The sequence below is a fragment of the Syngnathus leptorhynchus genome, chromosome 2 (genome assembly GCF_054491065.1).
Source record: "Syngnathus leptorhynchus isolate UIUO chromosome 2, UIUO_Slep, whole genome shotgun sequence".
Lineage (NCBI taxonomy): Eukaryota > Metazoa > Chordata > Actinopteri > Syngnathiformes > Syngnathidae > Syngnathus > Syngnathus leptorhynchus.
Genome location: NC_141196.1, coordinates 15,896,533 through 15,914,094, shown reverse-complemented (window position 1 = coordinate 15,914,094; position 17,562 = coordinate 15,896,533). Strand labels below are relative to the sequence as shown.

Genomic DNA, 17,562 nt, shown 5'->3' with positions numbered 1-17,562 from the left:
TTACGGTAAAAGTGCCACATTGACCCCGCCCCCCTCTTTGATAGAAACTCTCTGATGTCCCCTGGTTGTTAACAAGCTTGACCCAGAAGCCAGGAAAGGAGGGGAGAAGGAGAGCAGACAAAACACACACTGCACGGAGTAGTCTGGAAGGGATCCAAGCACATTGCCACGATCAGGTAAGCGCATGTGTTTTAAGGCTGCGAAATAAATAATATAGCGGCGTTTTTGTCGCCAAAATAACGGAGGCGCTGCAGCGTTTGTAAAAGGAGTGGTCACGTTCATCTAGAGACCACCGATACGCCTCGCGCAACCAATACGTCCGTCCGTCCAAGCGTCTGTTTTCCTCTTTTCTGTCGTACACACGCTACGTTTTAACCGCATAAAAGCCACACGAACACCCTTCTTCATTGACGACTGCGCGTGTAAACATAACGGCGAGGGAGCGAATCGACCGTTAATAGCGAGCGCTTGCTAGGCTAACGTTAGCTCGAGTCCCCGTCGTGGGTTATTGTGATGCTAACGGTGCGCGACAGCAGAAGCAGGTCACACGGCTACAACGAGCCGAGTGGGCCTGATTTGATGTCCAACCTTGTCAGTTATCATCGCGGTAGCAGCGCCGTTTATCTCTGGCGCTTCCTTTTGTTTGTAATTCATAAAGTCTTTTTTTTCATTGTTATGATTCATGCATTTTGCCAAACTGTTGACAGTTATTTTCTCTTTTATGCACTGCTGAACAGACATGGTTTTTTTAAATGGCGAATCGGTACTCACATGACTGTTAGTTTAACAGCTGAGTTGGGTTCTGTTCCCTTTTACAGTGGTGTGTGTTTATGCGCATTGACCTAGATATTTTATCTCGTGCGTGTTTGCTTCGCTTGCACATCTCGGCGTTGGAAGCAAACGATTGAATCACAACGACAACGTTGGTAATAAAAGAGCACCCTGGATGCATTGCGAGGTAACTGTAAAGTCTTCATCGGTGTCCGTTTTTTTTTTTTTTTTTGTGGGGTGATGGGCCTCTTTCATCTTCGGGCTGTTGAGTTTGCGAACCTGTTGGGTGGGTCCTGAGCAAACTTGTTTTGGTCGCAATACTGGTTGGGGATAACTGTCAATTACAACTTGTTTTAGTTACAGTTTTTCACTGAGTAAATACATAAACTTTTTTTTAAAGTATGAGGATGTCCTGATAATTTTATTTTGCGCCCGTGTTTTTGTGTACGAGTCTAACTCTATTTTGAGTAACTTCCGATACCCAGTCCAGATCGCATACCATTGCAAGGCAAGAACGCATTATCGGGTGGAGGCCCTGCCAGAACCGCACTGTCCGATCATGACGTAATACGAGGATAATTTCCTATTTATCGACATACGTTATGGGTTGTTTTTGTAGTATAAAATGTATATTTTTTAAAAATTGAAATATTTAACATCATACCTATTTTGGGCTTTATATAATATTCAAGCTATTTATAATTTCTAAAGCATTTCACCCAGAAAGATGTGTAAAAAAAAAAGATTATTGTTGCTCAATTTTAGTGGATCAAGCACAAAATTGTGAATATAAAATGCTTTATTAAAGCATTGTCATTGTATTTATTAATGAAATTTGTTTTGACACGACTTGCAGAACCCCCTTGGAATTTGCCCCCATATGAGCATATTTTGGATTCTTTTTTTTTTTTTAACAAAAACTTGTTTGTCCATCCAAGAAGGGGTTCCCCAAGTAGTAGACAAACAAAAGGGTTGAGGGGATATGTTGAGAAATGCTAAAAATTCAGCGTTTTACCTAAACTGAATTAAAAAAAAAAAAATGTTGGTGCTATCACGCGAATGAAGGAAAGGTCTCTTCAAAGATGATTTCCCCCAACCTTCACCTTTACATCCTCATTGGCCACTAGCATATAGCGGACCATTTTGACAATGAACAGCAGTGTGAAGGAGAATTTTAGAAGCTGTCCAACAATCAGCAGTCGAGGCAACTTGTGCCGTTGATGGTGGAGAACCCAAGTTGGTGAACTTCTCAAGATGATGCAGAGAAAGGTCTGGATTGCTATTGGCAGCGGCAGAAATTGATAGAGCAGATCCTAAATTAATCTGCTCGATGCAAGGTACAGTAAGGGTCCAACTAAAGATAAGTTGTTTGCATTAAAAAAATGGTGATCAATGTATTACTGACTGGAAAATGCATTTATATGGCCACCAGTAAAAATGTAATGACTATTTTTATGGTAAATTTGAATAGATAGCCGAAACGTTTGACATGCATTTGTTATAATTGTTGATGCCTGGTATTGTGTGGTCTCTTGCGGTGTGCAGGTTAATCTCAAGGGGCTTCATGTCTGTGCATGTCTGTAAATATGTATGTATGTGAGGAGCTAAGTGGATTAGTGGACTAAAGCTTCAATCCCATCCCATCACAAGCCACAGTCTCCTCCAACTCGTGCCAGTAGCATCACTTTGATGAAATTCAGCATAGTTCCTTTTCAACTGCGTTTGCTGCTGAGTTTCATGAAGTCGACAAATGCCACATTGTTGCCTATGTACGTAGGGTCGCAAATGTCTGGCAGGGCCAACTGAGTCATGCTGACTGATAGTTGAGAGTCAGGTGAAACCGACACTCGTGATGTGATCAGATGTTCGACTAGCAAGCGCTCATGCTTGACATTTTTGTTTTCATTCTCACATTTCCACGCTTTCTTATTTTCACTCTGTAAAATGAAGTGTGAATCCTTTTTTGACACAAACTGGCACCCGACTGGTTGCATTTGACGAGGACAATAGCGTTGCGTGTAGATGGACAGGGTGAGCTTTCCCATTGAAGGGTTCATGCTATGCGCTCTGCTGCTTGGAATTCCTATCTGCGCGGAACGGAAGAGCGATTCTTGGCTTGTCGCGGCAGCTCTCGCATCTCTTGTGCGCTCACCTCTGATGTTGAATCCACAACATCCTGTTTGTCAGGAAGTGGGTTAAAGGGGAAAAGCGGGGGAGTGACTGTAGAACAGAGGCAATTGTTTTCATTGTTCACTTACACTCGCTACCGTCCAAGGCCAAAAGAAACAGCTGCAAATGGGAGGGATGAGCGGCGGACACAACTCGGATACAGTTTAGAATGGCCGCAGCTCTGTGCCCGTCTCGATCTTGGCGTATTTGCACACAAACTTGTCGTTGTTCTGCAGGCCCCTCCTCAGACGGACAGCTGCAAGTCCCGTGTTTGACACAAAATAACAACTCTAACTGGGCTTGCCAGGAAATATCATAGTTTATAATTCATCTTGTATGAGTGACAGCTATGCTCATTACTGAAGGGGAGATAGTGTGTAACATGCATTGCAAATGATGATTATTTACTCTGGTTCGTGTTGAGATATGGACGGCGCTGGCATCCATATTTACAAGCGCCACAGGAGTAGATGTGTGTATGTGTGTGTGCGTTTGTGTGTGTATGAGCAGGGCTGGTAAACGAGCAGTTAGGTGGAGTGTGATGAACACTGGTCGCGCCAAGGTCATTTGCCTGTTGACGAGTGGGTGGGCTGCTGTGCTGACTTGACAGAAGACAATGTTAGGAATGCAAGATTAGCTTTTATCTTTAATTAACTTTAACTTTACTTATCTTGCACCGCACCCACCTCCTTGTTTGCTCTTGCTCTTTCTCATGTCTTTTTCCACATCCCATCTTGCTTCTCGTTTGATTTGTTTGCAGCTCTGTCTGTCTGCAGGGTATAAAACAGCCCAGGCCTAGTTGTGTCCATATATGGGCATGTGTGGCACTGGATAGTCTTTTTTTTTTTTTTTTCCCCTTTTCTCTTCCCCCCACAACAGGTGGGAGGACTTTTCCGCGGCGATACCTTTACACGCAAATAGCGGTTTTGGTTCTGACAAATTTCCTTGTAGAGTTGTGAAATACCCTCTAGACACTCCTTGTTTTCTCATCAGGCCGTCCTACCTTGCTGGCTTTCCGTACTCTGAGCACAGCCTTCAAGTACGGCTGTGTCTGTGTGATGTGTTGAGTCATCCATCCATCAGACAGACATACAGGAACAGACACTCAGTTTGCTTCATCTTAAAAGATAAAAAGCTGTCGTAATCCTACGTCAGTAACAGTAACCTGATTTGTCACCTCTCCTCAGAATTCTATTTGAACACTCAGTCGCCGAGATATGCAGCCTAAATGTAATTGTCTTGTTGTTGCCCACATGGTTTACATTTACAGTACCCATGTTTCTGTGCATGTTGGCTACACACAGACCTATTGAAAAGAATCCCCCCCCCCCCCTCCACACGCACTCTTTCTACCCCGGAGAACCGGTCATGCAGGTGTTTGCTAAGCACTGGTTGTTTATTCACCTTGTGGGAGCCAGCTGACCAGACACCTGAGGGTGTACCCCTCCCTGATAAGAGAATGTGAGTGGCCACTTGTTGGGCTCGTTTATATAACAAAGTGTCTGTTTCTGTGAGGGCTCAACCAAGATAACAGCGGGGCGAGGTGGATGGATGTTGAACACTAAGGACGCTTTGCTTGAGAGCAAACACATCCCCGCTGACGCATAATTTGGCATTCTCACTATGTTGCCGTTTTCTGATGGACCCATCCTTCACTGAAACACTTCTCTCTTTGTTTTCTGTCTCTCTGAGCAGTTCTCTGTTTCTGGGCTTGGGCCTTCATTGTAGTACTACCAATGACCAACTAGAGCTTCAACTCTGGCCTTGGTGTGATTTCTCACCTCTTCTGTCAAACCACGTTCACAGGTGAAGGTGTGTATTTCTGTTTGCTGACTCTCAGTATAAAACCTGACCTTTCTATGGAAGCAGTATTAGTGATTCCAAAGTAGTGTGCTATGAGAAAGCATCAGGGGCTCTGCGGGAATTTGTGCAATTCGAGTGAATTGTTCTGAATGCATTTATTTGCTACAAATGTATCTTATAGGGCTGAAAGGATAAATAGAATAATTTTGTAGCTTCAGGTACCACTACGTGTAGTCGCCGCAATGGTGGCAAACCAGAAAGAGTTTGTAAAAAATAGAATGGCCAAATTTTGGAATCATTTCACATATCAAAAAAGAAGATAAAGTGCAGTCATACCACAACAGTATGTCTGCAATTGCCAACACAAAGTATCCATGGTAGCTAATTTTGTAGTATTTCTATTGTATAGCTACGTATCACCGCAAGTTAAAGTCTACTGTAAAACCCCTGCATTTGACAATGACTTAAACATGTAATATGAGGATTGAGCTGCTGTGGTCAAAATTGAAACAGAGTCACTTGACACGCAGACTGCTTACTCAACAGCCAGTTCGCCAGTCAACACCCGACTGCTAAAGTGAGCTCATTTGCTGACTGCTGCTTCACTCATCATGTCATTCCCCGCAATTTAAAGCCACACACACTCAAAATCACATACTATATATTAAAGTGTGGAACTTGAAGATAGCGACCCCAAATGGGCACAAAAATAATACCCTGCATGCACATTTTGTTGTTTAATAAATACAAAATTACATTTTCTGATGAAGTAGATAATGGAATCACTTGTAGAATAACTGAATGAAAATGATATTTAATGGCTGCAGCCCAAGTATTTTTTATCTAGTTATGCCAGCAACAAATGATTGAAGTTGTAATTTAGCATTTTCTAGGACTTTACTCATGAGTCTTTGAATAATTGATTAATCTGTTGATTATTTTGTTGATTCATTGATGAGTCTGAAAAAAAAATGTTTAAATTTCCATTCCTTTATCCCGAAACAGGACAGTAATGTATTTTTCCTGGACTAACAATTGGAAATAATTCTGTAAAATTTTGGAAAATAATCAAAAATGCTGCTCATTCTTTTCAAAAGTAAATGCAAATGTTTTTATTTTGATTCAACACAAATATGAGCTGTTTGCTTTCCTATATTAACTGTTGACAAGATGACCCCACCCCCATCACACCCACACAAAAAAAAGAAATACAATCACCATTTTAGCTCCTTAATAATTCCCTGGATCCTTGGGATTTTATATATAACGTGTAACGCCCCCTCTCTCCCTTCGGGGTGGTGTAGTGTGTATGGAGCAGTGTGAGAGCGCAGCAGCTCTGCTGGAGTCGGTCAGGGAGCAGGAGGTGGAGTTTGAACAGCTGACCAGGGCGTTGGAAGAGGAGAGGAGGAGAGTGGGCCTCTCTGCCACCAGCCCTTCGGCACTGGGTCTCCCCCTCCCTCACACACAGGTAAAAAAAACAAAAAAAAGTCTAGAGCCTCGTGTGGATGCCTTTTACCTCCATGTTACCACATTAATACACTCATTTGAATACCAGTATCATCCCATTCCTAGAATCATAATTAATGCATCAGTTTCTCCTGATCTCAGTCATCCAGTAAACATCCTCCCATCCCTTTACCAGTGCTGTACTCTGTGATTGTGCCGTCACGTCAGTCTGCATTTACGATGCATTCCGCACGTCTCATCCAACTTAAAAAGGAGGAGGGCATCTAATGTTATCATCATCATTTCACACTTGCAGCATGCCTTTGCTGTCACACACCAGACTCATACCTTTTGTCAACCCCCTCATATGGAATCTCAGTTATTTTCTTCTTCCTGTCACGGCATGCCATGCATGGAATGCAGCCATCTGTCATCTCTGTCGCATGCACGCAGACCTTCATTTTTGTCATCTTTTTAATCTCTTAACTTTTTTAATCAAAACAAAATTTGCCACGGCAATAATGGAATATTTCAAATAGATTTTGTTTTGAAATCCTTCTTTGTGCTGGCTACTCCAATTCCTTGTATGTGCCCAATTTGGTCTGTAAAGGCCTCTGCTGTTGTATAAATGCTCCTATATAGATTTCACCCAAATATTTTAGAATTACACTGGGCAACGCTTTACAACCGTAAACTTCCAACTGTCTTTTTTTCTTCTCTCAAACATCATGTTTTCCTTATGTAAACAAAAAAATGTGTATCCTATTTACCAATCGTTATGAATCAAGGGGTTAAGTTCAGCAACAGCTAAAGTTCTTGTGAAACTATAAATTATTATAAGTGGTAAAATCTGTACTGCACAAGTTTTACTGCTAACTCAATAACCCCAAAAAAAAAAAGATGAAAATCGCAAAAAACTGATGTGGTTAAAAAAAAGTAAATATGGTCTATTTTAAATTGGTTTCGTTTAGGGACCCATACAGCCATGTCTGATCAAAATCTGCTGTTGAGCTGTGTTATCAACTAGTGCTGAACTTTGTGTCATTGTACTTTGGGGTCACGTTGTGCTGTGCTCTGAGAGACAGCGCAGGCATCTGAGGCAGTGGGGACAAAAAGTTCAAATTCTATCTGTAAATATTATTCTTCCTTTGGACTCGCTGACATTCATTAGACTGTTTTGACTCTGCCAATCCTTGGACATGTTTGATTAGATGGGGGGCCCTAAAGATAAAGGCCAAGACGGTAGCGATGGGGGATGTAGCTTCATGTTGACTGTATTTAACTGCCTGTGAGAATAACAATTGTTTTACTTTAAATTCAGTGTACAGCAGATGATAATTATGGGAAGCACTATGTTTCGAGGAAGTTAACCCTTCTCATGAAATCCCACTTTCCATTTTAAGAAAAAGATATTGCCATCACTTAAAGTACAACTGTAAGCATTTCTATCGGAAATGCTTTGAAATAATCACAACCTGTAGGAAATGCCACAGAATCTATTTAATCCCCGTTGTACTCATCTCAAGGTGATTCATCTGCTCTTACAGTATTGGAGACAATTGTGTTACGTGAAACCGAGGGTCACTTGGCCTTAGTAAAGGCTCTGGTATATACAAGATGACAGACATCGATTATGTAACTGATTGCAGGAGGAAGTAGGGTGTAAGGAGAAATGGCTGCATTCCAGAATGTCCTCCTGCATGTCTTGCAGTGATTCACAGACCATAAACACACAGGCATGGCTGAAGGACCTTATCACGGTTGTGCGTTTCATAAGCGACGACACTAGGGGGAAAATGCCTTTGCCTCACATTTATTGCTGCCTCAGTAGAGTTGTCTGTGGTTGTGCACATCTTTAATTCTCTTTGTGTCAAATTCCAGAACGGGCGTTTAGGGGATGCAGACATTGAGCGACTGAAATTAACAGACTCCTACTTAAACGGCACACAGGTACAGTATGGTATAAATGTATAAAACCTTGGTTGGTTTATGGGTGCATGTTTAATTAAGAGGTTTTCGAGTATTTAGTGGTTATAATTAAGAGTTGGTTTGTTACAGTACAGAATGGTGGACCCAGCACACGGCGCTCTAGATGACAGCTACACACCAGAGGATGACTCTCATGAAGCACACTCTGTCTTTTCTGAAGAAGGAACCACACGACGGCTCCACAATGGGGTGAGTTATACAATGTAACGTAGATAAGACAGTTGATCAAATTTGGTCGCTTACTAGCATACATTGCTCCAAGGGGATAAATAAAATATTTCTGAGTCTAAAAGAATCTTCAAACCGAATTGTCTCAAATGTCACAGATGAAAAAACCCATGTCACGCCAAGTCCTGCCGAATGACTCCATGTCCATCAACGGCAGCATGTCCGTGTCTGGTATGAGTGGCTACAGTGCCACACTGGACCGTCCGTACAGACAGGTCGGAGGGGACTACCCTACTGCCACAGTGCCCAGAAACTACCACTATGGGCCTGTAGGAGTTTATGATGACTACAGGGGAGGACCGCCATCAGAGGCATACACAAGTTTGAGCAGAGGCTCGCACATGGATGATCGCTACAGGTACAGGACCCTCGTGTGCACACTCCTTGTCCCTAATAATAATTCTATTACATGCGTACTATTTGTGTGTGTGTGTGTGTGTGTGTGGGGGGGCATTGTTCTGCTTTTCTGTCAATGTGTGTCACAATTGCGTCACAATGACGCACACTAATGTCAATGTAAGATTTAATCTGTCACTCACGAAATATGGGAAGTCAATATTCCCTCACCCCCACTTTAATGGAAACTTGAGTTACCAAGGGACATCACCGTAAATGTTGTTTTTAACAGGGTAAGGCTGTAGTAGAAATAATATCCCTACCCATCCAAGTCAATAGTCAGGTGTGTAAAAAGCGCTCTGATGCTCTCTCGTTACTTTTTAATAGACAAATAGAACTGTTTTAAATTAGAATCAACTCGGGTTTTTTCTAAAGGGCAGGATGCGAATCGATTTGAGCTTGGCTTGCAGAGATTTTGGTCCAAGCGCTGCTAATTGACTGTATATTGCAAAAGTTATCACTATCGTGTTGAATGTGTGCCTTTAAGGGGCGTGGCCTATTAAGAGACATCAGTAGCCAGGTTAGCCCACCTTGGCTGTTCAGTCTGCGTAGGAGCGCCTCGGTGTGAGTTTTATCTTACTGTTGGTTTTTGGAAGTATTTCATTGGATAATTATATTTTGCGGTATTTAGCTGTTTGTCCCAGTTAGTAAACAGCTGAAAGTGCAACAGCGACTGTGGCTCTACTGTTGTTTTTTTACCACAGATATCTGAAGCACGCTTGTAAGTGAAAATTTCTTGCAACACAGAGGGGAAAAATGTGTCCAAACGAGCGCTTGGATTTCAAAATGTTGAAGTTATTGTCTCTTTCTGCAGGCCAGTTGACGGATACAGAACTTTGGATTCTGGTTATCGGGCCCCAAGCCGCCAGCAGATGGACCCCTATGCAGCACAGCCCCAGGTGGGCAGAGGAATGAGGGCCCTGGGCTCAGCGATGGACATGCGATACGGACACGGACACTATGGTCTGGAAGATGACCAGCGGAGCGTGGGCTATGACGAGTACGGCATGGGGCCTCCACCCATGCACCCCGGAGGTTACGGCACCATGCCACGGCTAGGTCCTGGCCCTGGTGGAATGGACAGGCGAAGACTCAGGTAAAGCAGAACAGACACATGCACAAGTTTGACCCAGCTTTGGCTCTCAATGCAGCTCGCTCACTTTTGCAAATCGCTTGAAGTATGACAGCATTTACCTCTTTGCGCACCATGCAGGAGTTGTGAAGATACTCTGGATGGTGATATGGGAGGAGTTGATCCGTATGCCTGGGGCGTTCCCATGTCTCTGGAGCGAGGAAGCATGGCTTCATTAGAAAGCACACTGAGAAAAGGTCCTCCCGCCTCATGGAGACAACCTGAGCTACCAGAAGTGATCGCCATGCTCAACTACCGCCTGGATCCCGTCAAAACCAACGCAGCGGCCTTCCTCCAGCATCTCACATTCAAAAACGACAAGGTAAAACTGAGTTGAAGTCATTTCATCCTGAATCTTCTGTTTTGTTTCGCTCATTTAATTTGGGTTTTTGCAGGTTAAGTCGGAGGTGCGGCGCCTGAAGGGTATCCCGGCCTTAGTGTCACTGCTGGACCACCCCAGCAAAGACGTGCACCACTCAGCCTGTGGCGCGCTCAAAAATATTTCATATGGACGAGACCCAGACAACAAGATTGCAATTAAGAACTGTGATGGAGTGCCAGCACTGATCCGATTATTGAGGAAGACCCACGATCAGGACCTCACTGACACCATCACAGGTATTTTTTTTTTTTCCCAAGGAACCATTCTCGATAGATGGAACTGTACTCGATAGATTAATGTGTAGAAACATTCCCATAATAATGATAGGCAAGATTGATGACATCAGTTTATTGGGCCAGCTGCTGGAAAATATTTACGGTTATGGTGTGGTTGAAATGATGATGGTGGAATATTGGTTTACCGGTTCGCACACCGGTCTCACTTCTGAGGTTGGGTTCCCTAAACATAGCTTTACAAACCCAAGACTTTATTGTCTGTAGGGTCAGATGCCGTACGAGGGTGTATATGTCCATACAAGTGGTATATAACTTGAATGTATAGTATAATTTATAATCAAATACAGCTACTCTACCATAGTAGTTGTAATTGGTCATTGAAGAATAAGCATGGATAACAGTTTGTTTAATGGAATGTTTCTCTCACAACAGGCACACTGTGGAACCTCTCATCCCACGATTCGGTCAAGATGGAGATAGTGGACCACGCCCTGCACGCTCTGGCAGACGAAGTGATAGTGCCCCACTCGGGTTGGGAGCGAGTGAGCAACGGCGGAGAGGAAAGCTGCAAACCGCGACATCTGGAGTGGGAGACGGCCTTGACCAACACTGCTGGCTGCCTACGGTATGAAACCAGAAGCGCAACCGAGGGACATATTTAGACCAACGTAATTATATGTTCAAAATGTGTCTCCTCTGCACGACAGAAATGTCAGTTCAGAGCGCAGCGAGGCACGGCGGAAGCTGAGAGAGTGCACAGGATTAGTGGATTCGGTGATGTACGTCGTGCAGTCGCAGATCAACCGCAAAGATGTGGACAACAAGGTCATTAGCAAGTTCAGAAATATGCCGCGTCATTTTAACTGGCCCATTAAACAAAATCTTTTCATGGAAATACTTTTGTCTTTCCTGCAGTTGGTCGAGAACTGCATGTGCCTCTTGAGGAATCTGTCCTACCAGGTCCATCGTGAGATCCCCAGCTGTGAACGCTATTCAGAACCCGCACCCATCAACCAGGGCCCTGCACATGGCTCCAACAAGGGTGGCTGCTTTGGCTCTCGAAAGGGCAAAGGTAAGCCTGAAATCACCCCATGTCCCAGTAAAAGGGGGTGTGTCCGGCTTGTTGGTGGCGGTTACCCTGTTGCACTTTTTTACTCTCCTGTCTTCTTTCTTCTCCCTTCCTCCATCCCTCCCTCTCTGCTCTCCTTGCTTTCCTCCTGTCCTGATAGATGAGTGGTTTTCCAAAGGTAAGATTTTCCTTGGTGTTATGATGATGTGATCATAACTAACAGAATGCTGTTCATTGGCGATACAAGGCTGGTTTTACACTGTGGGTTCAAATGTGCCTTTTTCACACGTGTCCAATTTATTTGAGTGTATTAAAATTTGATTAAATGTTGCTGACCTGAAGGAATACAATTCCCTTTTTCCCGTCTAAATGCTGCCATGATGAATATCTCCCGAATTGTGCCACTTGAGAGCAAAAAATATAAGAATAGGAATTATGTCAGTGTAAGTCCGGCCTAAGAAACAAATTCCAACACTGCTTTGCAAACCCCACTGCATGCTCACTGTGCTTGTCTCGCCCGTTGCATGATCACATTCACACCACAGGAAGGAAACCTAATGCTCTTTTTTTTCTTTCTTTCTTTGTGAAGCAAGCATGTTTGTTTCTCGCTTGTTCTGTCTTCACCCTTTTGTTTTTTTGCGACTACAGGAAAGAAAGATGGAGATGATGGAAGTGCAGATCAAGTTGACATTCCAAAGAGAACAGTGCCTGCTAAAGGTGTGTTTATTGATCAAATTGAGCCTTGCGGGAAAAAAAAAAGAGCTTTTCCCTCACGTCCTGCTTCAAGCCTTGTGAATTATATGCTTCTGTTTAATACGTATTGTCCTACAAAATAGAAAACAGTCTTTGCTAAGTTTCAAGGCAGTCTGGCTAAGTTTTAAGGTCGTCAGTCGGTAGTTAAATGTGTTTTAACGCATAAAGTTAACTGGGGAAAAAATGTGCGACAGGTTACGAGCTATTGTTCCAACCAGAGGTGGTTCGAATTTACACATCGCTGCTGAGAGAGAGCAAGAACCCTTCTGTGTTGGAAGCCGCTGCCGGGGCCATCCAGAACCTGTGCGCAGGTCGATGGATTGTAAGTCCTTCTACAAACACATCAATTGCTTGTCGCTTTTGAATTTTCCTGTATAATAACTTAAGTGAAACACAGTTACTCTAAACTTTTTTTTTTTTTTTTTAATGTGTTTCCCATCAGTTTGGTCGTTACATCCGGGCCACAGTACGTCTGGAGAAGGGTCTTCCCATGATGGCGGAGCTGCTCGCTCACGGCAACGACCGCGTTGTGCGGGCGATGTCTGGTGCTCTAAGAAACCTCGCCATTGACACCAGAAACTGTGAACTTCTTGGTAAGATTGCAAGATGTTCCTTTACTAGATATTTTCCATCTACTATGCGTGCGTGTGACAAGCTGACTTGCATTTTTTTCCCCTGCAGGTTTGCATGCAGTGCCCCATCTTGTAGCGAACCTGCCTGGTGGCCAGAGCCAGTCGGGGCGTGCCTTGTCGGAGGAGACGGTGGTGTCCGTGCTGAGCACGCTTACAGAGGTTCTCGGCAACAGTTTGGAGGCAGCTAAGACCCTTCGAGCTTCGCAGGGCATCGAGAGGCTTGTTCTCATAAACAAAGACGGGTAAGGAAGAAGCAGAGACACTTTTTAGATTTATGACTAGGGTGTAAAACTTGTTTTCATCGCGGGCCATGTTGTAGCTGTGATTGCTCTCAGGGGGTTGGTTATAACTGAAAGCACAGACGTAATTGCTAGGTAGTAACTGTATGCCAAAAATCATGGTAAATATTTTTTTTTTTTTTTACAGTGCATGACTTGCTTTTAAAGTCATGGTTCGTCTCACATTAAGTACTGGCAGAAAACCTGGCAGAAGCTGAAATGCACTGTTGGATTACAGACTAGTTGTTTGGCTCAAGTACAAGGCAGTTAAAGTTTTAGACATATTCGATTGTCTGTCATGCAGCAAGCGGTCCGACCGTGAGGTTCGAGGGGCAGGCCAGGTGCTGCAGCTCGTGTGGGCCCACAAGGAGTTGCGTCGACCTCTTGAGAAAGACGGTTGGAAGAAAACTGACTTCCAGGTCAACACGAACCCCGGCACCACCAACGGCCCGAGCACTCGGGCCAATGGCACCTATGGGGACAGTACCACACCACTGCTGGACAGAGGTGTGTATTTGTCTTGAGCGTTGTGTGTAACTGCTCAGAATCAATATTTGAGTTTCGTGTTGTTTTCTCCACCCACAGGGGAAAAGCGAAACATGATTCCATTAAATGATCTCGGCTCCGGTAAGAATTGTTCTTTGTTTTTATTTTAAGATTCATATTAGGTGTGTATAAAATGAAATGTCACGCTTGTCTTCGGCTCTCAGAGGCTTACTCGACACTGGACCAGAGGGAGAGGAGACACACCCTCGACGACACCACAGACACTTTTCCGGTACTTTTGAAACACTAACCATGCACTTGTTGGACTGCTCACTCAACAACACGAATCCCTGGCTGTGCCTGACATTCACTTTTTACATCCTCACAATTAACTCTTCCTTTTCTAACACTAGCTTCCCTCCCTTCTCTCTCTTTCACTTTCTCTGGTTGTCTCTCAGAGAGGGGTATATGGGGGAAGAAAGGGCTCCCTGCCTCTCTTGGACTCCTATGATGGTTAGCCCCCTCATCCCACCCAATCCCTCTGCATGTAACAGCATGGTATGTCTTCCTGACTTCTTATCCTGCATGCAACTCTTGATTAGTGTTCCTGTGGTCTCTTCTGATGTCTTTACTGGCAGAACAAAAGCCTGCTTGAGATGTTCCTCATGGTATACACTATGTTCTCTGTTGTTGGGTTGCTTACACTTATGACCTCAGCTAACCCCACAAATTCAACGCCCTACCTGTTTTGTGTGGTGGTGTTGCTATAGAGCAGGGGTGTCCCAATTTTTTTTCAATGAGGGTCACATACATAAACAGATAGGAAGGGTTGGGCCACCTACTAGAAATTAGGTGTATAACATTTGTGTTAGAAAAATTAATTAAGAGTGGTCAAATATGTTATATTGAGAATGGCACTGACGATTTTGAAGCCCTGCAGCTTTTCCGGGCACATTATTTCAGCGACTTGAACAAAGCAGTCTTTTATGAGCTCTCCATCTGACTACTTTTGTCCTTTTTGGTGGAGCAACTGCCTTGATCAACTGTAGTAGCTCTTCAACAAAAGCTGGTGCCAAAGCAGCACTTTTCAGCAAATAATGGTGAATAGGTTGAGAATAAAAAGTCTCAATTAATCAATATAGACACCAACACTTAACCCCCCCCCCCTGTCTTATAATTTCACAACGTGAGAGACAACCACACATGTCAAGGGAGAGAAAAAAATCTGTAAAGATAAACACTCAGGACCTTCGTTCACATGCGTCCATGCAGTTTTGGGGGTGAATAACGGAAGCTATGATTACCAAATTGCAAATATTATGTGCTACGAGGGAAACCATATGACATTTAAAAGTTCCCTCAAATTATTTTCCAATTCAATTTGAATTCTCATTGTTGTTGCAGAAAAACTGATCGTGTGCATTACCCAGACTGGGCCGACCCTGCCTGATCACTGCTACTGAGGAGAGCGGGAAGGGAGGGATTTTGTTGTCTGTTGTCTTCTCTCCCTTCTCCCACCGGACCAATACGATTGGGAGACTGTCTGGCATCCAAAGAACACGGTTTGTTTTGCAGGCGAAGATGTCACAGCATCAATATATACAAACCTCTTTTAATGATTCGCAATTGACCGTAGCAACAGAATTTTAGTTTGTGTTAAGTTATACATTTGTAAAGGCAATCATCTTTGTTGACAATCATTTGATTACATTACTGTCCTGCTTTTGTATGTTTTCTTAATATCGACGTTGTTGTCCAAGTTATTTTGCTGCCAATGCCTGCATCCTAACGAGGGCCTCGTGCGTAGACTTCGTTGTAGGATATATACTGTATATAGAGAGAGAAAATTAGATGACAGCATTCATGTTGGCTGGTTTATTTAAATGGTCCCTTCATGGGGATCACTTGGAGGTCAGGACGTCATCGTTTGTAACCGAGTTGTTTTTGTCTATAATGACTTCCTCTCGGTGCGGTGGGCACTCGGTGGACAAGAGAGAAGGTGCGCGTTTATCTGTCATACAGTACAAGTGCGTTTCTGATTGTGCGTATGGGAGGGGACAAACGCTGATGGACCTTTTTTGTTTTTCCCAAGTGTGTTTTTGTACGGCCTGATCCAGAACAATACATTTGTTCTTGTGTCAGCTTAGATAACTTGCTCTTTTCTTTCCCTTGAGTTTCTTGTGCATTACCAGACATTTTTGTCTTTTTTGGAAGAAAACAACAGTTCTTGTCTGCTTTTAATCCAAGATTTGACTTAATGATTGTGGGATATGAAACTGGTCACCAACACCGCTAAACCACTAATACTTAATTATTGCAATTTAAGATTCCATTTTGTCTTTCATTGACTAAATGCTTGGACTTGCCCTGCAGTTACTCTCACATGTTGGGTGTTTTTTTTTTGAAAAAGAGGGAAACATCCAAGATGTATTTGCTTAGAGGAGACTCAAGCCTGTTCAGTTTGTGAGTTGCATTTTAATGTGTGATGTGTATTTTCTTTAAGTCATCCATTTGTTTCTATTTTGTACTCCTACTTTTTTCTCTATTTGCGATTCATTCACTCTTTTTGCAGTGGGTGGATGAGATCCTTATGCAATTTATTTTACAGCGTTATTTGAGATCACTCTTCCCTCCCCTCCCACTTTTCATCCATTTCTCCACACAGTATATTTGTTATGTTGCCTATTCATGTAAAATTATTATATACCATTCATACCTGCCTTGGTTGGCTCTGACATGTTGATCTTTTTTTTTTTCCCCAATAACGTATGTAACTGGTTATACTGATGTTTTGATAAATAAAGATCTTTTCTTAGACAATACTTGCGTATGTTTAGTTGCTGTAGATTTTCAATGTGTCAGCCATTCAGATTGCACGGTGACACTTTGTCAAGTTACTTGGGGATAGCAAGGAGCATTATGGGGTAAATGGAATTTTTGAGCTACCTGAGTTGCTTTCAAAACTGTGGTGTGGATGGTTGTTTGTCTCTGTGTGTGTGCCCTGCGACTGGTTGGTGACCAGTTCAGGGTCTACTCTGCCTTTTGCCCCTAGTCGAAAAGCAGTACTTTCCTTTTAGCTCCTTTTCTCACTTCAACTGCCCCCAAGATGCTGCAAAATGGTGGCAAAGGAATATATTAATGAGGCAGGGCTTCAGCTAATTCACATCTATTTCAAAACAAAACAAAACAGCAAGAACAAATAGGGAATTGGTAAATACTACCCTTGGTGGAAAAAAGTTAGATCATTTGTAAGATATATAATTTGTAGGAAATAAATAATAAATTTGGACCACTGAAATGAAATTGGATAATTTAATGATCTCTTGTTCCACACTGACAAGCCACTGTACAGTGGTTGTAAAATAGCCTACTCCTTTAAAATGTTCATTTTCAAGGTCACTATCCTACTGCTATAAATGTATTGTAGCGTTATTGTGTTTTCATTTTATTTATTTATAGCACTTGTGTCCGTGACTTTTATTGCACTGTCGTATGTCAGCTGTCACTTTGTCAGCAGATTGCTGAGAAGCCATCTTGCGTGCCTTATGTGTGTGTTTTTGTTTCTATGATGTTTATAGCCTATGCTGGGTTAAAAACATTCCCTTCCCAAAATTTGAGCTCATACACTCCTTGCTCCTCCGCGTCATATCTATTTAGAGCTTCCCTGTGGTGAGTCTCACATTATCACCATCTCGCTCCAAAGCTCAAATACTGAGACATCCAGCACAAGTGATCACAAGACACTCCTTGGAGGAAAAACTGATGGAATTATGTGGGGACTTTGCCGGATGG

The 17,562-nt window shown here is 43.0% G+C and overlaps 1 protein-coding gene across 7 annotated transcripts; it reads left to right on the top strand.

Moving 5' to 3' along the window:
- The first annotated feature begins 14 nt into the window (after positions 1-14).
- LOC147061031 (catenin delta-1-like) lies at positions 15-16,590 on the top strand. 7 transcript variants are annotated; one of them, XM_085901469.1, is made up of 22 exons: positions 45-176; positions 4,636-4,746; positions 6,048-6,211; positions 8,071-8,139; positions 8,248-8,367; positions 8,505-8,764; positions 9,617-9,898; positions 10,016-10,256; positions 10,330-10,552; positions 10,985-11,177; positions 11,260-11,377; positions 11,468-11,624; positions 11,782-11,799; positions 12,270-12,338; positions 12,569-12,696; positions 12,817-12,967; positions 13,056-13,248; positions 13,589-13,791; positions 13,870-13,911; positions 13,995-14,062; positions 14,229-14,328; positions 15,175-16,590. In XM_085901469.1, the coding sequence occupies exons 3-21, from the start codon at positions 6,053-6,055 to the stop codon at positions 14,286-14,288; spliced, it is 2,754 nt and encodes a 917-aa protein (XP_085757595.1). In that variant the 5' UTR covers positions 45-176; positions 4,636-4,746; positions 6,048-6,052; the 3' UTR covers positions 14,289-14,328; positions 15,175-16,590. The 7 variants fall into 7 exon arrangements, with proteins under 7 accessions (XP_085757627.1, XP_085757619.1, XP_085757586.1 ...); XM_085901452.1 differs by having other exon boundaries at positions 4,636-4,752; XM_085901460.1 differs by lacking the exon at positions 4,636-4,746 and having other exon boundaries at positions 39-176.
- The last annotated feature ends 972 nt before the right edge of the window (positions 16,591-17,562 follow it).

Bases quoted from the DNA above. Each gene is read 5' to 3' on its own strand.
- LOC147061031 (XM_085901460.1), top strand. From the start codon at position 6,053: ATGGAGCAGTGTGAGAGCGCAGCAGCTCTGCTGGAGTCGGTCAGGGAG. The intron at 8,140-8,247 runs GTACAGTATGGT...GGTTTGTTACAG, and splicing joins CCTACTTAAACGGCACACAG to TACAGAATGGTGGACCCAGC. The intron at 10,257-10,329 runs GTAAAACTGAGT...GGGTTTTTGCAG, and splicing joins TCACATTCAAAAACGACAAG to GTTAAGTCGGAGGTGCGGCG.